General features: G+C 42.5%; 1 protein-coding gene across 1 annotated transcript in view; it reads left to right on the top strand.

Moving 5' to 3' along the window:
* Positions 1-23,442, top strand: part of LOC309799397 (uncharacterized protein C1orf21) — a 237,823-nt gene that overhangs the window by 83,219 nt on the left and 131,162 nt on the right. The window contains exon 2 of the mRNA XM_082612458.1: positions 921-1,139. Coding sequence (XP_082468584.1) covers positions 1,046-1,139 — 94 coding nt within the window. The 5' untranslated portion in view covers positions 921-1,045. The remainder of the gene's footprint in view (positions 1-920; positions 1,140-23,442) is intronic.

The raw sequence follows: 23,442 nt of genomic DNA, 5'->3' as shown, positions 1-23,442 counted from the left end.
CGCTACAACTAGAGGAAGCCCGTGTGCAGCAACGAAGACCCAACGCAGCCAAAAATAAAATAAATGTATATAAAAGAAACAAACAAGTAAAAAAAAAAAAAAAAAGATGTACCACAGTCTTCATTGCAACACTATTTACAGTAGCCAGGACATGGAAGCAACCTAAATGTCCATTGACAGATGAATGGATAAAGAAGATGTGGCACGTACATACAATGGAATATTAGCCATAAAAATGAATGAGATTGAGTTATTTGTAATGAGGTGGATGGACCTAGAGTCTGTCATACAGTGAAGTAAGTCAGAAAGAGAAAAACAAATACCGTATGCTAACGCACATATATGGAATCTAAAAAAAACGGTACTAATGAACTTAGGGGCAGGACAGGAATAAAGATGCAGACATAGAGAATGGACTTGAGGACACGGGTGGGGGAAGGTTAAGCTGGGACGAAGTGAGAGAGTGGCATGGACATATATACACTACCAAATGTCAAATAGATAGCTAGTGGGAAGCAGCTGCATCGCACAGGGAGATCAGCTCGGTGCTTTGTGACCACCTAGAGGGGTGGGATAAGGAGGGTGGGAGGGAGACGCAAGAGGGAGGGGATATGGGGATATGTGTATACATATAGCTGATTCACTTTGTCATACAGCAGAAACTAACACAACATTGTAAAGCAATTATATCCCAATAAAGATTAAAAAAAAAAAAAAGTCCAGCCACATGTTGTGTAGGGCGCAGGCCTTCTGACCTTGCTTTTCAAGCGGGGGTCAGATGAGAGTGACCCGTGCTGCATTTCCTTCTTCAGCGCCTGGTCGCACCCCAGTCCAGTGGGGTCGGGCGGGAATCACCACGGAGACTGAGACACTGACTGGCTTCATGTCCCACATTCTGATCTAGCGCTCTCTTCTTGCAGGTGCGCACATTTTGACCGACTCAGCCAGAAGGTGGATTTTCCTTGTGTCTAAAGAGAAAAAAATGTCCCCGTGCCTGTAGAGATGCTTTGCAGTTCAGCCCGGCTGAAGCTGACCGAATGAGACTATGGGCTGTGCCTCTGCGAAGCATGTTGCCACTGTTCAAAATGAAGAGGAAGCCCAGAAAGGGAAGAACTACCAGAATGGAGACGTGTTTGGTGGTAAGTGCAGTTGAATTTCATCCTTGGCCCCTCCATCCAGGCCTTTCATGTGAACAATTGCAGTGTTCCTGTGTTCTGTTTGCTGGGGGGCGGGACGGGGTGCAGGGGTGATGGGGGGCTGATGAGAGATGATAAAAATCAAGGCAGACCTTTTACATTGGGCAGTTTTCATCATAATTTATATCTAGAAGACTTTGAGGAGGATCATGGAGGTTTTATGTAGAGCTCACATTTAAATCAAGCTTTGAAGAACTAGTAGGACATAAACAGGTGCATGGGACAGTGGCCACAGGGTGTCCTGGTCCAGAACTGTAGGACTGAACACATGGAGGTCCAAAAGCAGGCAAGGATTTATAATGGAGGGAATGACGTGTTTTTTGGATTTTTATTATAAGTTTATAAGGAATTACTCTTTCTGTGAATTAGAAATTCTCGGTTTCAAAAACACAATTACAGTGAACTTAGAACTCGTCTTTTAACCGTCCTGTGATGATTCATAGTGATTTGAGACTATCTAGTGCAGAGGTCACAAACTGCCAACCCATGGCCACATCTGGTTTACAAATATATTTTCTTTGGCCCCCAGAGAATTTTAAAATAAAAAAGCAAGGCGGCCTTTAAAAATCAGGATGTTTCACACAAAACCCCAAATTTCTTGAGAAGGTCTGACAACACTGATTTTCCATTCCCTGAGGCAACAGTTGGTGGAATGGGGTAGCAGTTGCCGGTTCAGTCAGAGTATGGCCTCCAGTACACGGCTGAGCCCTCCCCGTGAACGCACATCAGGCCCCGTTCACTCACTGGCGTTCCATGCCTGGCCACTTACAGCCTTTTGAGTTTGCCTAATCTTGAGTTTGTCCTTTGGAAGATCAGTGATTACCCTGATGCAGGGTGGCTATGGGTTTGTACAAAATTCCAGTTAGTCCAGGCAGATGAAGCAGTTTTTGCTGAATTACTTTAACAATAATACCCAAGACTTGACATTTTCTGGTACTTCTATTCATAAAAGCACCTCTACATCTCTTATTCGATTAAGAACCTCATTGCAATGATGTTTACATGTAAACAAGTCAAGTGGCACTCTTCAGTCTCTGTCAAGGAATTCTACTGCGTTTCAATCTCTAGCTTTTGATCCGTTGCAATGGTTGTTTCTTCCCCTGGGGAAGAATTGGGAACAACGTGGAAGGGGTAATGCTCTGTTACAAGTGGACTCATGTATATGGAGGGAGGAAGATTTCATTTTGGTTTGTTTTAAGGAGATGTATTTGTTGCCTGGAACAAATTTGCTTCTAGTGGTCACTACCAATAGAAACAAGAAATGTGGAGAAGAGTGACATATGAGCATCTTAATAAAGTAGAATCCAGCTCTTTGAAACCACACCTTCTGGGAAAACAGCTAATAGGAGCTAGAGTCATCACTGTTACTCTCAAACACTTAACTTTTAAGAGGAAATAATCTCATATCAGGGATTTCTTTAAATTAACTTCTATGTGAGGTCTGTGTCATTGTCATTTTTGTAATGAGAGCTACCACTTATGGAGCCTTCACCATATGTCAGACACCGAGAAGCATTTACATTCATTTTTATGTTGAATTTTCGCAACAATCCTGTGAAACCTGTGCCATCTTAATTTTACAGATTTGGAAGCTGGAGCACAGTGTGACTAACTGATCCAAAGTTACTCAGCTACTAAGTGATAGAATCAGATGTCTCAGGCGCCAAAGTCCACATTTCTTCTCAATGTCATTTCCTCCTGCCTCCCATCCGTCACTCAGTCTTTTTTTTTTTTTTTTTTTGCGGTACACGGGCCTCTCACCGTTGTGGTCTCTCCCGTTGAGGGGCACAGGCTCCAGACGCGCAGGCTCAGTGGCCATGGCTCACGGGCCCAGCCGCCCCGCGGCATGTGGGATCTTCCCGGACCGGGGCACGAACCCGCGTCCCCTGCATCGGCAGGCGGACTCTTAACCACTGTGCCACCAGGAAAGCCCCATCACTCAGTCTTTAATGTGAAAAGGTATTCACTGGCCAGTACACGATGTGTCAGACCCTTTGCTAAATGCCATGGAGGATACAGAGATAAACCTTGCTTTCTAGGACTTCGTAAGAGAATGAAGAAGTGTTAGGAGGCAGAATAAGCCAAATACCAGAGAAGGAAAAGACATACACATCCTGATAAGAGTCAGAGGGTTGAGAGACTGCCTTGAAAGGTGGGATCAGAGCAGATTTCTTATAGAGGTGACAGCTGACCCTGACCCTAAAGGACTGGAGAATCTAAACCTGTCGGATGAAGGGTGTAGGAAGGAACTAGATGAGGAAAGGCTAGACGTGATGTGACCCATATTCAAGAATTACAAGTAATCCAGTTCGAATGTAATATAAAATATAAGTGAGAGGGAATTGGGTACAAAACTAAGTTAGGGTTAAATTATGGAGAATGTGGAATACCAAATTACAATCTGTAGAAAGGTAACCTTAGATTTGTAAGAGCAAAAATTTAGTGATAGTCAGTATATTGTATTAATATTTTGCTTGTCAATGAGACCATCTAACCATTCATTTGCTAATGTGGTTACAACTTTTATAGCTAAGAAAACTTTCTGTTGTTCTAAAGTACCATGTGGGGCTTCCCTCGTGGCGCAGTGGTAGAGGGTCCGCCTGCCGATGCAGGGGACACGGGTTCGTGCCCTGATTCGGGAAGATCCCACATGCCGCGAAGCGGCTGGACCCGTGAGCCATGGCTGCTGGGCCTGCGCGTCCGGAGCCTGTGCTCCTCAACGGGAGAGGCCACAACAGAGAGAGGCCCGCGTACCGCAAAAAAAATAAAAAATAAAAAATAAAGTACCATGTGTAGTTTGCAAATGCTAGCATCTAATAAAGGAGCCTTGTATTAGTCAACTATTGCTGGGTAATAGACACCCTCAGGATCTTAGTGGCGTTCAGCAATAATCCTGTCTTTCTTGATCACGAGTTGCTTGGGGAGCTGGAGTGGCTCTGCTCCGTGTCTCTCAGCTTCCTCCTGGGACCAGTGAGCCAAGGGGGCTACGCTCTTCTTTTGCAAAAGGGTAAAAGTACAAGTGATACACATGATGCCTCTTAAGCTTTAGGCTTAGACCTGGCACACTGTCACTTGCACCCACGTTTTACTAGTCAAATCAAGTCCCATGAACAGGCTCAAAGACAAGGGGCAGAGAAGTCCATCTGACCACAGCACATTCATGGCAAGGGTATGGATGTAGAGAAGGGTCAAGAATTGTGGCTAATATTTCAGTCTACCCCATGCCTGCCCAGTCATTGCTGTCTGTGTGGCTCCATGCCATAAAGTGCACTCAAGGCCTCTGCCAGCTTCTCTTCATCCTCCTGGTACTCACACTGAAGTTCCGTTCACTCCAGCATTCATCATCTTGTTACTCTTTCTTACATCAGCATTTGCAGGTTTGTGGCATTGTGTTAGATAAAGCAGGAATACAGGGAGGGAGAGAGCTTCATGTACCAGTCAGGGAGAGTTTTCCTAGCCCTACAGGGTTCTGGGAGTAGAATTGTCAGAATCCATTGTGAACATCAGTACCAGTATCCTAGATGTTACTGAATGCTAGAGTTTGAATATGACAAGAGAAGGTCCTATCTGTTTCTTCACTTGAATTAGTTTGCAAGCAGAAGTCTACAAAAATCCCAATAGAATCACAGGTGGTCACAGATGAATGGTAGATCTGGCTCACTTTTAGCCATTTGATATCTTTTGTCACCCATTGTTTCAGTGATCTATTATCACATAGCAAAGGACTCCAAACTTAGCAGCACTGATTTATTATTTTTCCCAATTCTGTGGGGTGGCTAGGGTTCATCTGCTGTTTTTTTTTTTTTTTTTTTTTTTTGCCTGGGCTCAGCCATGCAGCTGCATTCAGCTGGGAACTCAGCTGGGCTCGACTGACCATGATGGCTTCAGACCTCTCTTTCCATCTGGGTAGTCAAATTTTCATGTGGCAGCTAGCTTCCAAGAGAGGAAGTAGAAGCTTCCAGCCCTCTTAAGACCTGGGTTTGAAAGTGCAAGAATGTTATTTGTCCCATGTTCTGTTGAGCAAAGCAAGTCACAAGACCAACCCAGAGTCAAGGGAGCACAAAGGCTCTCCATCTGTTGAGTCTGTGCTATAGGGAGGGGAGGATTGTTGGGAGCTGTCTTTGGAGATGGGTTACCACACCCATTGACAGAGGCAATGAGAACTCATGACTGGATTGTATTCCAACCTGGACAGTTATATTCTGCTTTCTAAATCACGCCTCTATTTTCCACCAAATAAAATGGCCTCATTCACTTTTTAAAAGCTTAATGCTTGAAAGATGTTATTACCACATGTTGTTGAAGGGTTGACCAAGTCTGTGAAAGGTGGCATATTTGGGGACAGCTCTGAAGTATATGTCTCTGAGTGTGTGTACACACACACATTCGATCCTTTTCCTAAAAGTGTTAATTTAATTTCATAGCTTCTAAGGCCATGCTGGGGAGCGTTGATAAGCAGTGTGTTTTTACAAATAGGAATTTCCATTTATGTGAAGCATTTTGGTCTCTGTGATATTTTGGTTATTTAGGAGATGATGCCGAAAGCTCAGCTTCCCTGTACACCGGTGCTGAATTGAATGTCAGAGACATATTTTTGGGTGAAGTAGAAAAGGATAGCTTTATTACTTTGCCAGGCAAAGGGGGACACAGCGGGCTCCTGCCTCGAAAAACTTTGTGTCCCCACTTGGAGAGGATAGTGAGAAGTTTTATTGTAATGGTTCAAAGAGGGCATGATGAGCTAGTGGACATTCTTCTGATGGGTTGGTGGTGAGGTAAGTAGGAGTCAGCATCATCAACCTTCAGGTTCCAATTGGTCTGGGGTCTACATGCTTGTGGGTAGTGTACCATCATTAACTTCTCCCACCTGGAGGGGGTTTCAGTATTTGCAAAACAGCTCAAAGATATTGTTGTTTGTATCCCTTGATGGGGAACCAGGACCTTGCCCCAAGGCTGCACTGTTGTTTCTCTTGACTGTTTGCTTCTCCCTGGTCTCGCATCCCCTCTCTTCCCTAATTAACAACTGCTTGAATCTGCCCACTGGGACTCAGGGAAGGTCATGGAGGCTGAACAAAGGCTCCTTCCTGTAATCAAAGAAATGGGGGAAACAGAAAGGCTTTGTGCCCAGGAGCCCCACAGGGCCATGCTAGGTATCAGAGACACACCACTCAAAATGTGTGGGACAGAATTGCTATAGAATATTCCACCATTGAGGATTAACTGACAATTGGGCATCTTGACTCCTAGATTTCATAGATTTCAGGAGATCATTGACAAGGAACTTCATCACTGACGTTCACCTATAGACTTTCTTTCTACTTTAAGTATAGGAGCATAAAAAGTTTCAGATCTAAAGTTGTGTCTCATTTCTGTGGCCCTTTCAGAAGTAAAAGCCGGGCCAGAAAGCTCCATCTCCAGATTGGAATTTTCCTTTCCTCAGTGGTTAGGGCAGATGTGAAGAGTGATCAGCATATCTGCTGAGGTCATTCAGAGGACAACTGAGCAGATTGCCAAGACCAGCTTGCATAAAGTAAGTGACCAACAGGCTCAAGTTAGCAGGAACTAGTAAGGCAAGTTCTAAGAAAAGCCAGGTGCTTATTGGATTTCTTTCAACCATCATTCACTTAGACTATTAAAGTAGGTGCACAGAACAGATTCAGGCCTTATTAGGGAAATTTTCATATCAAACCTGAGATCATTATCTCTTCTGCAGCCCATCCCCAAGGGGGGAAACTCTTCAGTTATATTGACTTTCCTATTTGCGTGAAGGTCACCATCATTCTTCCAGTAATGTAGGCTTTACTCTTGCAAAGGCTTTAAACTTGAGGCATTTGTCTCTCCCAGTTCCCAGACCTGTGAATTTCACTCTCTCCTAGCATCACTTTTCCTACCACCAGCATAGTTCAGGCTGTTATAGTCCAGAACCCAGGATAACACAGTGTCCTCTGAACTGATGCTCCATTAGCTCTCTTTGTCGTTTGTTTGCTTCTTTGCTTTTGTTTTTAACTCTCAATTTTTTTGCACCCTTGCAGATGGTAGCAAGTTTTTCTAAAGTACTCCTTTGTCGATGTTAATTCTCCTGCACTCAGTTCTTAGACAGTAAAATCCTAAATCCTTAGTGAATATTCAAGACCTCTGACGATGGCTCTTACCCTCTTACCCACCTTGGCAGCCTTGTTTCGTTCTCTGTCCCTCATGTTTCCCTGTTCTTCAGCCAGAGGGACGGCTCACCCTGTGACCACTTTGTACGCCTGTGTCCTCCAGGTCAAATACACCGTGACTTCTGCTTGGCATGAGCCGTTTCTCCTGCTTTCATCTCTTTAAATCCTGCTCTTTTTCCAAACTTGCATAAAGCTTTCCTAATAACTTCAGAAAGAATCTCTTTCCTGCCATCCCAGAGTACATTTTTACATACTTATGTATTGCTTATATATTTAATCTCATTATTTGTGTGTGTGTGTGTCCTCTGTCTTATGAGCTGCAAAAAGCCCCTGGAGGAAGGGACTGTTTGACCTTGAGAGGACACAGGCTTCCAGGAGCCGGGGCCTGACCATGCCAGCTCCCCTATGATGAGGTGGCCTTGACTGACTAAGGACCAAGACGGTCCTCTTGTTTGTACGTGTCCCCTTAAGTGGAAGTGCTTAGATTATTAGAGTCAATTCTTCTGGAATGGTGGTGTGTAAAAGAGCAGCGGTAAAGCAAGAATTTGGCCGCTTTCTTTCACTTGGGCTCTATATTGCTGTGTGGCTTCAGTTCTGATCTGGTCCTTGGCTACGTAAGTTGAGAACATATAACGGGTGTGTGTGTGTGTGTGTGTGTGTGTGTGTTGGTGTTATGCCAATCTGTTACCCATCTAAAATACTATAGGAGGGCTTCCCTGGTGGCGCAGTGCTTGAGAATCCGCCTGCCGATGCAGGGGACACGGGTTCGTGCCCCGGTCTGGGAAGATCCCACATGCCGCGGAGCGGCTGGGCCTGTGAGCCATGGCCGCTGAGCCTGCGCCTCCGGAGCCTGTGCTCCGCAACAGGAGAGGCCACAGCAGTGAGAGGGAGAGGCCACAACAGTGAGAGGCCTGCGTACCGCAAAAAAAAAATAAATAAATAAAAATAAAAAATAAAATAAAATACTATAGGAAAAAAAAATACTATAGGGACCAACTTTACAGGTTATGGTGAAGATTAAATGAGAAAATAGATTTATACAGAAATTCAAAGCAGTTGGAAGCAACGTAATAATTCACTGTTTCTTCCTGTAATAATTGCTGGTTGTGTAAAGTGAAGATTAAAGATGAATTAATCTGTGTTTGTGAGATAGTAGCCGAGAGCATAATGTTGAACTCTCTGCCATCCAGTACAGTAGCCGCTGGCCACGTGTGACTATTAAGCATGTGAAATAAGGCTAATCCTAATTGAGATGTGCCGTAAGTGTGAATTACACACGCGATTTTGAGGACTTACTATGGTAAAAAAGTATAAAATAGCTCACTCATTTTCTATTGGTTACATGTTGAAAGGATACTCTTTTGGATATATTGAGTTAAATAAAATATATTATCAAAATTAATTTCCCTGGTTTCTTTTTACTTATTTAATGTCGCTGCTGGGCATGTTTCCAGTACTTACATAGCTCATGTTATGTTTCTATTGGATAGTACTAGTTTACGTCACTGGAAGGTAGTGTTGGTGTTGACAGTTTCCTTCCCTTTCACGTTTCAGTGTTGGAGTTTACTTATTATTGAATCGAAGAGGAAAGGGGTTGGGCTGAAGCAGCAGCCCTCATTTTGTGCTTTGACTCTGCAGGTGGGAGGTGCGTGCAGGTGAAGCGTACAGGACAACGAGCGAGGCAGAGATTGGGAGCCAGCCTGGCAGATGAGGTAGACCACACTCTGACGTGCTCACCTCTCAATGCTAATTGGTGGTAGTCTTTAGCTGCCCCCCCTGTAGCTTTCCTGCTGGCCTCCAGAAGCTTCTTTTGACTTCTGAAGTTATTTCCCAAAGGTCAAAGAGGACATCTTCCCCTCCCCTGCCCCCTCCCCCTTTTTTTTTCAGTGAGTTGGTAAAGAACCTTAAAAGAGAAGTGTTTGATGGGTGTGTGATAGAGCTGGGTCACAGTCACAAAAGCTGAAAAATATTTAAGTCAAGATGAGTGAGGAACCTGGCCCTGGGTTTAGTCTTTGAAGATTCCACAAGGTCCTGAGCTGAGCCTCCGAAAGGTCTTCAAGGCTTTTAGTGCACATGGGGCTAATGAAATGATAGAAGTCAGCCCACCTTGGCCCTGAGTTTCCATCTCACACTTCCGAAGGGAAAGTGCTTAGGCCAGCGTCTGACTCAGAGAAGGTCTCACAGTATCTTAGTTTCATTTTCTGCTTTTAGATCGTTCCTGGGCCATTCTGATAGGCGCTTATCACTTTGACAGGAAAGAGGAGACAGGCCCAAACCGTGAGCACGTAAGGCAGTGATTGTGAGTTCCCTCCTACCAGCTGGGTTTCTTCCAGCTTCCCCACTTCCTGTGTTGTCTTTGACAAGGAACCTCATCAGTGCCTGAGTTTCCTTGTCTACAGTATAGAGATAATAATGGTATCCACCACTCAGAGTTGTGTGGAGGATCAAACCACGGAAAGCACTTAGAAAGATGTCAGGTGTAATTAGCAGTTGAGCGTGAGTTGTAAATAGGAGTAGACTGGCCCAGCCTCTTCACTTTGGCCCCTTGCCCACCTCAAAACAGACCGCACTGGAATGCCACGTGATGCAGGATTTAATCTAGCTGAGGTAGAGTCAGTCTGAATTTCTGTTTGGAAAAATTTTCTATGACAGAAAGTCTCGAAATGCACGATACTTTATATATTTAAAGAAAGAAAAATCCAAGTGCTGTTTTTCCTTCCCTTGCCAACGGTACCATGAGCCTGTTCTTTTAATATTATATACAGAGGTAAGCCGAAAAGTAGGCCCATCTGTCACTTATTGCTACCAGGCAGCCTGACTGCAAGATGAGGGACCCTCCGAGTTCTCAGATGCCATTGATGGGGACGTGCTGGCAGGGCCCTCGGTGGTGTCACTTCAGTTTTATGTCTTGAGGGTTTCCTTCAATTGCTCCCTTGCCCCTCTAGGTGCCTGGTCTTCTCTGTAGCTGCCTGGAACCCTTCCTCAGGCAGAAAATAAGACTGAATTTGGCCCTGGAGAAGGCAACAGAGATGCTGCTGGGTGCTTCCCGGTGTCCTGGTACCATCCAGCGGAAAGCACAGAGGACTGGAGCTGTGGGCAAGGCTTGTTCTCTGCTGGGGGAAGTTCTAAAAAAGTGACTCAGCCACAAGAGAGAAGGTGGGAGGGTTTCTGTACCCATAGCACTTCTTCTCAGAGTTATTTTCTCCTGAATGACGTCAAAGAATTCAGAAATTCAAAACAATGTCCTCTTCCTGGAATCCTGGCTGATGTGGCAGAAAGGACCTGTTTTGCCATCAGCACCTGCCAGGTAGCACTTACCTAGCAGCACCTACCTGGTAGCAGCCACCTGCAGTGCACACCTGGCCATACCTGTCTGGTGCTTAGACCTCATTTAGGCCCCAGCTCTCTACAAAGATGCGCAGTACCTACCTTCTGCACCTGGAGCCTTAAGTGTGGCTGTTTCCTTTGCCCCTGAATTGTTAGCTGGCATCAAAAGCACAGACTCACACTTTACAGTTTATAAGGCCTTTTCATGAGCAGTTATAATCCCCACTTGATACAAAAGGAAACTGAAGAGCCCTGCCAGTTCACTTAACTAAAAAAGTGGGACTATGCCTAGAATTAAGGATGCAGACTCTTGACGAAGGATGATTCCACTCTCAGGAATAAGATATCTGTCTTTGTCATTAAATCCGAACCCACTGCCAATGCAGGGGACACAGGTTCGTGCCCTGGTCCGGGAAGATGCCCCATGCTGTGGAGCAGCTAAGCCCATGCACCACAACCACTGAGCTTGAGCTCTAGAGCCCGCGAGCCACAACTACTGAAGCCCACACACCTAGACAACTAGAGAAAGCCCACACACAGCAACAAAGACCCAACACAGCCAAAAATAATAAATAAATAATTTTAAAAAAAATCCGAACCCACTTTTTCTCAAGAGTCTTTATGAAGCAATTGTTAACTGGTTGCCCGAGTTCAGCCTCAGCTTTTTTTTTTTTTTTTTTTTTTTTTACATGAGGATGTTGCAAGACTAATGTGGTAGTTAGGGCTATTTTCAGTGGACCTGAAGTTCACTCTCACGGTGAATGCACAGGCCTGGAATCTGACTAATGGGTTTCAAAGCCTGCCTCGGCTACTCACTAACATGTAGTCTTGACAAATGACTGAGGCTCTCCTTGCCTCAGTTTCCCCATCTGTGTAGTATGCAGAATACAGTATTAGTACTTACTGCCTTCAGAGGACTTCAACGTATCAATGAATGGAAAGCCCTTAGATTAGGACCTGCCACATGATATGCACTGAGTGAAGCCCATTTATTTATTTATTTATTTATTCATTCATTCATTTTTAGCATTTTATAAGTTTATTTATTTATTTATTTATTTATATCTGGATGCATTGGGTCTTTGTTGCTGCACACGGGCTTTCTCTAGTTGCGGTGAGCGGGGGCTACTCTTTGTTGCGGTGCACAGGCTTCTCATTGTGGTGGCTTCTCTTGTTGTGGAGCATGGGCTCTAGGCATGCGGGCTTCCGTAGTTGTGGCATGCAGGCTCAGTAGTTGTGGCTCACGGGCTCTAGAGCACAGGCTCAGTAGTCGTGGCGCACAGGCTTACTTGCTCCGCGGTATGTGGGATCTTCCCAGGCCAGGGCTCCAACCTTAGTCCCCTGAATTGGCAGGCAGATTCTTTTTTTTTTTTTTAATGTATTTATTTTTTATTTATTTTATTTTTGGCTGCGTTGGGTCTTTGTTGCTGCAAGCGGGCTTTCTCTGATTGCGACGAGCAGGGGCTACTCTTCCTTGCCGTGCTCGGGCTTCTCATTGTGGTGGCTTCTCTTGTTGCAGAGCATAGGCTTTAGGCATGCGGGCTTGGGTAGTTGTGTCACACGGGCTTAGTTGCTCAGTGGCATGTGGGATCTTCCCGGACCAGGGCTCTTACCCATGTCCCCTGCATTGGCAGGCAGATTCTTAACCACTGCACCACCAGGGAAGTCCCAAGCCCATTTATTATCACTATCATCATCTGGCCCTAGTTTCCCTTGACTCTGCTGGGGGAAAAGCATAACCAGTCTATTGCAGATGTGGCATTCTCCAAACTTTAAAAGTTTATTGATTGTCTACATAATACAAAATAAAGAGCTACGTAATACTTAGCTCTTTATTTTGTATTTTAGAATATTTGTGTCCCTATGATTTGTTCTTTCTCTGTTTTGACCTAGACCAGCTTATGTTCTGTGTAAAATGTGAGTGTGTATGTGTCTTTAAATCAAAAGACCAAAGTATATGATTTAAGAGTGGTGAATATAATATTATGCCTTATCACTATAAAAGTGTGGTTTAAAAAATAGTACCAACATAAAAGTTAGCAAACATATTTTCATTTATCAAACATTAATCTATGTGTGTGTTGTATTTTTGTATATGGTGTGATCAGCATTTTCCTAGTCTTGGGTTTATCATGTACAGTGAGGATGTTTCTAGAAGGAAGGACACTTCTTTGTGAAGCACTGTGGAGAGGCCAAGAGGCAACAGACACAGATTGTAACTGGATAAATGCATTCATAGCTAACTGAAGTAAAAAGCTGCACCAATTAGATACTATTTCAATTGATGTTTTATTCTTTATTCATGTTCAACTCTATTTTATTCTTTAAAATATGAATCATTTTATAGAATTTATATGAACTTATATTCATAAGTATAATATTAAAAATTGAATTTCTAACTCATCCCTTCATACTAGAGTTTTCCAGATGAATCTAAAGGTTGAACTGTAAAATATGAAACCATAAAAGTACTATAAAAAATGGATGTTTTTATAATCTTAGGTTGCAAAATGTCTTCATAATGCCACAAAACCCAACGCCCTAAAAGAAATAGTTGACTACATAAAATGTTTAAATCTCTGCATGGCAACAAACACACCACCCGCCACGAACTGAGTTAAAAGACAAATGTCAAAGTGAGTGAGATTAATATCTGTAACACAAATAGGGTTAAAATGACTAGTATAAAAAGACTAAAATCTTTAAAAAATTTCCTTAAAATCTATAAGGAAAGAACTAATAACTCCAATTGAAAAATGGACGAAGTTTGTGACCAGGCAATCAAAAAAGAAAAAATTAAAAAGGCCAGTAAACATACAGAAAGATATTCAACTTCTTAGCAATCAAACAAACCACACCAAAACCCAAAGCAAAACAAAACATTTGTCACCACTCAAATTGGCAGGAACAGGCATCTGTCTCATGCTGTAACTGGGAATGTCAAACCACAACAATTTTTCTGGGGCACCAAATGGTAATATATAATATGTAAAATTTAAATGAGCTCAGCCTTTGCCCCAGCAGCCCCACTTCTAGGAATTTATCATAAGGAGATAACTGGACAAGCATGCAAACGGCTATGCTATGCTCAAGGGTCTTTCTCACTGATGAAACATATATCGAATGCAGCCATTAAGGATTAAGGTACTCTATTTATTGAGATGGAAAGAGGTCTATAACATGTCGGTAAAGGGTTTTACACAACATATCTTGTTTGTAAATTTTATATGTTTAAAATATATGTAAAATTCTGTGCAAGTTCATAAAAGAAGTGTTTGGAAGGCTGTTTACCAAAGCTTTAACAATGGCAAGCTCTCTATTGTGGAGGTTCAGGTGATTCTTAATTTCTTTTTTTGTATTTTCCTGTGTGATTTAACTCTTTTGTGGCTAACATTTATCATTAATACAGCCATTTATTTTGATAAATACAATTTTATGTTCCCACCTTCTGAAGGCCTTCAGTTGTGCTTTCAGGGTAATGTGAACTCTGTCCCACAGGAGAGAGCTCTGTCTATCACTGGAAATAGCCCCAGGGCAACAGGGATTGAACTGATAGTCTTGTTTGTCCAGGTAGATAGAGTCTGATCAGTGGTGCTTGTTGGTTTCATTTAAAACCTAGCAGTTTGTCCAGTCCACGGAGCGCTTAGTATCTCATGTGGCTTAGACATGGTGCGAGGCGCTGAGGCTATAAAGATGGATTAAATATGGTCCCTTTCTTTTAGGAACTGATAATGATGCAACAGATGGGCATCTCAACAAAAAATGTCAGTGTCCTATGATGATAATGCAAAAGGGCCTCTTAGGAGTAGGAAAAGACTCATAAAGAGGACGATTGCAATTATACTCCAGTAAAGATGTTAAAAAAAAAAGAGGATGATTAAGGCCTCAGCTGAGTCTTAAAAGATGAAAAACAGACGAAGGAACAGAAGTGTGGCAGGAGTTTCAGGCTGAGAGATAGTGAAAAAGCTCAGAGGTACATTTTGCATCAGGCATGTCAAGGGGAGACTGGGAAGCTTTACCAAACCAGTGGGGAAATAACTTTAGAAAATTTCATATTAGGGCAAGTATTTTAATATTTGGAAAGTTTACACTGTAATTTTCTTTTCAAAACACCAAAAAGCTCACACAGACAGTATAGGAATCATATTATGTAACCTGGAAATCGGCCGAGCATTTTTTTTTTTAATTATTTTATTTATTTTTGGCTGCATTGGGTCTTCATTGCAGCGCACGGGCTTTCTCTAGTTGCGGCGAGCGGGGGCTACCCTTCGTTGCTGTGCGCGGGCTTCTCATTCTAGTGGCTTCTCTTGTTGCGGAGCACGGGCTCTAGGTGCAAGGGCTTCAGTAGTTGTGGTGCACGGGCTTAGTTGCTGCGCTGCATGTGGGATCTTCCCAGAGCAGGGTTTGAACCCGTGTCCACTGCATTGGCAGGCAGATTCTTAACCACCGTGCCACGAGGGAAGCCCTGGCCGAGCATTTAGAAAACACTGGACAGATAGTGTAGGAGATTCGATGCTAATTCCTTAAGCTATTTAAATGATCAGCCTCACCTCAGGTTAGATAATTACAGACCTTGAAATACTAATGCCAGTACATGGTCTTGCATACATGTTGAGACTGTATTATCATTAAAGCATCATAGAACCAGCCAAGACAAAGTATGACGGTGTGGTATTTGTCCCATGCAGGGATCAGAACGTGACAGTTATTTATTATTGCACACTGATGATGTCTCCAAAGTTGATTTTATATGCATCACATGTCACGTGTAAATTCTTCACATCTGGTGAAATAAGAAAGACAAGTTACTGCCTTGAGAGGCATGTAGGAAGTTGTGGCACGTGAGCCCTGAATCTTTGCCCAGATTTTAGAGGGGAGGATTGGGACAGAGTAGGAGATAGGATTAGCAGGTCCATCCCCATGGGACAGAGCAGAAGTAGGTCTAGCATTCATTCACCCACCAGGCCTTCCTGAGCTTTCAGCTGTGAAATATTTCCAGTTGAGTAGTTTGTGATCATAAATCGGTGTCACAGTTTAATTGTGTTTCTGATAACACATTCTAAACAGTGAGGAAAATTGCTTCATCCAATTAAGTACTCCTAAAGTAATAATCCTCATTCAGTGGTTGTTGATAGACCAGTTACAAGGTTAGAATGGCTCCAATTGAATCAGTGTTTATAAACAGACCCTGTGTGCTCGTGGGTGGTAGATACACAGGAAACAAAATCAAGTGACCTGCCTCAAAGAATTTACCTTATTTTAGAAAAGACACCATTTATGCACGGGAAATATTCAGCAAGAAATAGAAACTTGAAAATATGTAACAAAGTGCTACATTGAGTGTCTGTTGGCACAGAATATCCTTGGGTACCATGGGTAATGGGAAAAATTAATGTAGGCCTGCATTTGGGGTAGAGAGAAGAGTGAAATGTGATGGGAAAATAAAGGCATTTCCCTTCTAGAGAGAGATCTAGCCACTCTTCAGTAAATCGTTATTAGTTCATGATCATTGACTCTGAGCTCCTTGAAGATAATGCTTTTAATTTAATCATACACCACTCTTACCTAACATAACATAATATCTGATATGTAAGTTATTCAATAACAATGAACTGATATTAATGATATCTGTTATTTACCGGGGGCTGTTATGCCCACTTATAGGTGAGGGGGTGGAAATGGTGAGAAGTTAAGCAACTTCCCTAAGTTTACACAGGTAATACGTTAACCTAGGGAACTCGGCTGTGTCTGGTTTCAGAACTTAAGTGAACAAATGTGTGCTTTATGAAGGGGAAGCAAGGAAGGCATTCTGTTAGGTATAGAAAGGGATTTTTAAAAATATACAAGATACAGTTCCTCTGTTCCAGGGACTTTCAATCTAATGGAAGAACAAAGCCGAGGATCACCTACCTCTTCCTTTCTCAGCCTGGCTGTCTGTCCATCAAGCACTGATTGCTGGAGCCCTGATACATGCGGGGCCCTTTGGTCCTGGCCCTCGCCCTGTGATCTGATGGCAGTCCTCTGGCCCAGTCCTCTCAGTGCCATCTTCACTGCCATGGGTCATCCCATGACAGTGAACTTCAGGGCTCTGAAGGAAGAGCACACAGATGTGATGCGCCATGCTTTACACTGAATTTCTTTTTGTTGTTGCTGGGAAACAATCACTGAGTACTGGTAGGAAAACACCCCCTCTTATTGTACCCTGCTTCTGAGCCAGTGCCTGTTGACTAGGGTCTGGGAAACTTACATCTGAGCCAGAGTAAGGTCAAGGGCACCTCTGTTTTAGAGTCTGGGAACTCATCTGCATGTCTGGCTCTGTCTGGCTTTGCAGTTCCTTGGACCAAATGAAAACCTAAGTGTATCAAATAATTAATCCTAAACTCTCTAGACTTTGGGATAGGAAGACAGTAGAGTTTACTATAGTTGATGCTTCATTTCCTTGTTCGGGTATTTCTATTTGTTCGTTTCATTGTATTGAGATGCTCTGATGTTAAATGGAGAAAAACTGGTTATGAAACTCATATATATAGAATGTCATAGACTGAAAACAAGCCTCTAGGTATTTACCAGGAAAGGTGAGTGATGATTATCTCTAGGCGGTGCTTTGCACTTCTGTTATATTTCCAAATATCTGCACCTTCTTTTCTAAAGGAAGTTTTTTGAAAAATTAAATAAATTTTATTTTCAAAAACATACTATGATGAACATTACTGTTTAAGATGAATATGCTGTTTATGAAAGAAAGAATAACCTAGAAAACTTTCTTAAAGGAGTTTATTTAGTACTCTTTATGTGCCAGACATTATTTCAAGCATTTTGTTATTTCTTAATTCATTTAATCCTCAGAATACCTTATGAGGTAGATTCCAATAGGAACCTATCAGCATGGTCCCCAAATCTGTACCTTCAGCCACTATGCCATGCTATTTTATCTTCAAGTCCTTTTTAACTTAAAGTTACCACCTGCATAGGTTATAAAATATGAAAAGCAATGTGGTCAAGATGCTGGCTTATTAAGAAAGTTCTGTATTTTCATATACCTGTTGCCACTGGAAATATCAACACGTGTAGCACTTTCCCTCGTTAGGAATTATTGCTGATAGCAAAGTTCTTCTGTCTCATGCTTCTCAGTGCCCACTTCACCGTGAATCATCACATTGAACTCCAGGGCTCTGAAGAAATTGCTCACTTTCCTAACTCCTGGTACACTAGTTAAACAGTTCGGTTTCATTCTGCCTGTCTTCAGCCCTGCACCCAATTGGTCACTGAAGATTGAGAATAAATCGAAAGATAGGAAATAACTATGATATAATTCCCTCTATGAGGTTTATTTTTAGCTAATGAGCCTTGTCTTGCTGTTCATTTCATAGCATAAAGAGGAGAGGTCATGTGGGGCTTGACAGATTACTAATTCGAAATCGAGCCACCTTAATCCTTTGTGACTTGACTCTCAGTCTCTCATTTCTCACATTTTCTACCGTAAGTAATTCTTTGCAGAAGTAACTATCTTAGAGCGCACAGTGGGCTACATACGGCTTAAGGTTTTATTAAAACAAACAAAACAAATGATGTGGCCCAGGAAGCCCAGTTTATAGAGAAGCCCTTGACTCAGTGGCTGGAGATCTTGGGTGTGGTTGGATGCTGCTGCTGATTGGCTGCTACAAGGCGATCTCTGTCATCTTCAGTTCCACATTTTGGGAGTGAGTGTTGAACTTCGGTTGGAGAGTGTTGAGCGCTCATGTTAAAAGGTTCTACTTTACCTGCTTCCCGGACTGTGGACAGTTCACAGGACACTGTGGTCTCAGTTTCTCTCAAGCCACAGGGCCATTGGAAAGACTATATATGATACTGTTTTGATGAGTTTTTTTAAGAAAAATGATGGTGGTGGTAGTGGTCAACAAATAACATCTTTATGGTCCCAAGTTGACCAAGTGTTGATTGCTTTATAATTTTTTTCTTCTAAAAATTTAGAGAGAATTATCCCCAGTATCTTCTGTAGCTTCAAAGCATTACCATGAGTAGAAGGCAAGAAAGCTGGAAGTGTGGGTGTTAACTATCCCTGCTTCCATCTTGGCTGGCTGGTTATTAGTTTATCTTTCATGCAGCGACGCTTGAATTGGTACAGTGTAGTTGCTGGTCAGTGTGAGATTTGTGTTGCTGACTTTCTGTTGTAAAGTTTTGTTAGAAGTAGTAGTGGGATATGTTAGTTCTATTTTTGAAAAGGGTAATAAAATGTATGATAGGACATAGTTTTAAACAAAATTTAGACAAAAGGGAACATTTAGTTTCCCAGGTTGATGACTTTTCCCAGGTTGATGACTCTAACCTGGTCACTTTCAGAGTGTGATTTTGTTGTTGACTTAACATAGCTATACTGTGTTGGTCCAGCCAGACTCTAAAAGAGCAAGAGAAAGTCACAACTTATAGAAAGTCAAATTCTAAAGGATAACAAAGGGATAATAGTCTCGTGGCTGTTGTATTAAATATATGCATAAATAATATTCTACTAACATATAATTAATAATTCAGTTTTAAACAATGAATAAAGATGGTCTTTGGTTTATAAAGGTTGCATAATTAAAGTTTTTATTGAAGTATAGTTGATTTACAATATTGTGTTAGTTTCATGTGTACAGCAAAGTGATTCAGTTATACCTATATATATTTTTCAGATTCTTTTCTATTATAGGTTATTACAATATATTAATTAAATTTTCCTAGATAAAAGGGCCATTGCTGGGAAAGGAAACTGGTGGAGAGAGGGACAAGTATATGCAGCTCACTTCCTTAAAAGTAATAGTCCATGCTTAAGTTATAATGTAAGTGGATATTTACATTTTCATTTAAAATATGTTTTCAGAAGCTATGTACGTGGCTATTAAGACCTGAAGGTAAAAGATTAAGGGTGACGTGAAAAAGCATGGTGCTAAAATACCAATCTGTGAAACTAATGAATTTTTTTCAGATTGTAAAACAAAGCCAAACTGGTACAAATCTGTATTTGCATTATGTTGCATTTCCATTTTGAAAACCACATTCAAGGCAAGCTAAATTGCCTTTAAATTCCCTTCTAGCTACAGGTACCCATGCTTCACTGTGTAAATGTCACTGTTGATTTTGATCTATAACCAAAGGAGAAACGATCAAATTATATATGAAATAGGATTTTATTTTTAATGTTGCACCCAGCATTTTGGCCTTTATTGTGTCAGCTGTTCAACACAATATTTATTCATTAATCTTTTACTTCCCATTGCATTCTTTCACTCCAGAAATGTCTCTTTATTTAAAAGTGTTTAGGTCTTGAGTTTTGACCATGCCTTTCCTCCTTTGTTCCTTGTCTTGTTTCTTCTAATGCAGTTGTTCAGTTGCCAAGCACTAAAATGAAAAGCAATATGCTTTTAGCTCAGATAAAACTCTGAAAATCACAGTTATTCATTCAAGAAATATTTATTGAGCAATTGCTAGAAACTGGCTTTTACTAGGGATGTAACAGGTAAAAAGACAATGGCTGCCCTCATTTTGTTCACATTCTAGGGAGTGACCCAGGCAGTAAACAGAAAGACATATAATACACTATCAGATGGGGATGAGCACAATGAGAAAAATAACAAAAGCAAGAGAGAGTGATGCAGTGGCTTTTTTTTTCCCCCTGGGCTGTGTTGAGTTTTCATTGCTGCACGTGGGCTTTCTTCAGTTGCGGTGAGTAGGGGCTACTCTTCGTTGCGGTGTGCGGGCTTCTCATTGTGTGGCGTCTCTTGTTGCGGAGCACGGGCTTTAGGCACACAGGCTTCAGTAGTTGTGGCATGTGGGCTCAGTAGTTGTGGCGCATGGGCTTGGTTGCTCCGCGACATGTGGCATCTTCCTGGACCAGGGCTCGAACCCGTGTCCCCTGCATTGGCAGGTGGATTCTTAACCACTGTGCCACCAGGGAAGCCCCACGGTGGCTATTTTAGATTCATAGGTCAGAGAAGGTCTGCCTGAGCAGTTGACATTTTTGAGCAGAGACCTGAAGGAAGGAGCAGGCCAGGAGAACACCCAGGAATAGTGTTTTAGGCAGAGGAACACCAGGGCCAGATCCCCGAGAGGGGGCAGCTGGTGGTTCCCAGGAAAAGTCTGAGGCCCTCAGGTGGGGAGAGTGGTGGGTGATGAACTCAGAGAGGCAGCCTGGGGTTAGACCAGGGGTCCCCACCCTCTGGGCAGCAGACCGGTACTGGGCTGCACAGCACGAGGTGAGTGGCAGGCTAGCGAGCGAAGCTTCATCTGCCGCTCCCCCATCGCTGCGCTGGCATTACCGCCTGCACCATCCCCCCACCCTCCCCCCACCTCCCCAGTCCGTGGAAAAATTGTCTTCCACGAAACCGGTCCCTGGTGCCAAAAAGGTTGGGGACTGCTGGGTTAGACTGTGTGTTGCCCCGAAGCTCAAATGTGGGCTCTGGATTCTATTCTAAATGTAATAGAAGCCAGGAGAGGGTTTTGGGAGTGGGGGAGTAATGTAGTCTGACTTTGGTTTTAATGTGAAGGCTTACTCTGGCTGCTATGTAGGGAGTAGACTGTCAGACCTGCCCAAGGCCACGTCTACCCATAGAGCTTCCTGAAGGAGACAAGTGAATCATTTCTAGGCCCTCCCCAGTTGAGGGGAGGTCAAAAGGATTTCAAGGCTTGAAACCCACACCTAAGAGTGGGTGACATGGCTTGATCCATGGGAAACAGGTGCCTCAAACGGTGATGTCAGCTGTTTCTGGAAACTGATATGGTGGTGGTGTAAAAGGGGTGAGCTTGCAATCCTTGCCCTTCTGGTCTGGCAGATACTTTGTACACCCAGACCTTGGGTGTACCTCTACCAGATCCTGCAGGAGCAGTGGGGAACCTTATCACCCACTGGCCTTGATCAGGTTAAAAGCCTCTTCACACCAAGTAAAAGAAACTTTGGAATGTGTCCAGGTCATGCATTATACTTTAAGATCTTTGAACTCTCGAGATTTTACCTAACTCAGGCCTTTGGGTGCAAGCAGTATCTTAGAAAGGTAGCTGAAAGAAAACGGTACAGAAGATGTGCTAAGGAACTGTGGCTGTTCTGTGTCTCTGTGTGAACTGTCCTCCCAAATTCTCCTTTGGCCTGTTTGTATAGAATGGTGTGGGCCTTTCATACTTTTCTATGTGTTGAAAATGTCTGATATAAGTCATTGAAAGGCTTAGAAGTTATAGCAGTTATTTTATTTTATTTATTTATTTATTTTTACTATTTCCAGCTTTATTTACATGTAATTGACATAGAAGGTATAATTGAAGGTGTACAAAGTGACGATTTGATATACATATACATTGCAAAATGATTATCACAATAAGGTTAGTTAACACTTCCATCACGTCACATAATTATCTTTTGTGTGTGTGTTTGTGTGTGTGTGTGTGCACGCAGTAAGAACATTTAAGATCATTTCGTTAGCAACTTTCAAGTATATAATGCAGTATTGTTGTCTATAGTCACCATGCTGTACATTACATCCCCAGAACTTACTCATCTTATAACTGGAAGTTTGTACTCTTTGACCAGCATCTTCTTATATTCCCTCACCCTCTAGTTGCTGACAACCACTATTCTACTCTCTGTTTCTATGAGTTCAACTTTTTTAGATTCCATATGTAAGTGATATACAGTATTTGTCTTTCTCTGACTTATTTTACTTATCACAATGCTCTCAAGATCCATCCATATTGTCACAAATGGCAGGATTCCTTCTTTCTCATGGCTGAATACTATTTCATTGGCTATATGTACCACATTTTCTTTATCCATTACTGCATCAATGGACATTTAGGTTGTTTCTATACCTTGGCTCTTGTTAATAATGCTGCAGTGAGCATGGGAGTGCAGATTTCTCTTCGAGATCCTGATACCATCTTTTTCGGATGTATACCCTGAAGCGGGATTGCTGGATCATATATATTGTAGTTCTCTTTTTAATTTTTTGAGGAACCTCCATACTGCTTTCCATAGTGACCGCATCAGTTTACAATCCCACCAACAGTGCAGGAGGGTCCCCTTTTCTCCAAATCCTTGCCAACACTTCTTATCTCTTGTCTTTTTGATGATAGCCATTCCAACAGGTGTGAAATGATTCAGCAGTTCTTTTTTGCTACTGTACATCCCTGTTGAGGAAGCAAAATGGACCCTGGAGAACGTTCACTATTGTAATCTACGTTTAAGTAGCTTACATATAGATGGTGGGTGAGGGTCACTGAGGACCACTTACCCATCAGCTCTGTGTCCTCAGGCTCGCACTACAGAGCCTACCTCACAATTGCGATACTGCACACTTTGAGTTGAACTGAACCACTCAAATGCCCTTATGAATCCTTCCCGAAAGATAAATAATAAGAACAGCTACCATCTCCTACAGACAAATTGAGCAGAATGTGTTACTAAAATAGTCTCGTTCAAACCGACCAGGTTGTGGAAGATGGTGTGTTCTTATTTCCTGTGCTGCCCACCATTGAAGTGTCCTCGAATATACTGTTCCCCCCACTCACCCAGACACATTATTCGTAAAGAGCTATTCTTTGTCGCTGTCAGAACACACTTTAGTCTCTAAGGGGAATCTAACTTGGCGATTCATAGCCACTGGAAATGATCTTTTGTTTTATGTGAATGAATCTCTTGTGAGAAGAGGTACAGACTTGGCAGGAGAGAGAGAAAGAGCACGAGAGCCCTCCTCGCCCCTCATAGACTCATGTGAACGAGCTCTCTCCTCGCCCTC

The sequence above is a fragment of the Mesoplodon mirus genome, assembly GCF_964341445.2.
Source record: "Mesoplodon mirus genome assembly, chromosome: 3".
In the NCBI taxonomy this organism is placed as follows: domain Eukaryota; kingdom Metazoa; phylum Chordata; class Mammalia; order Artiodactyla; family Ziphiidae; genus Mesoplodon; species Mesoplodon mirus.
Note: the sequence above shows the minus strand (reverse complement) of the source record. Positions and strands in the feature narration are given on the sequence as shown.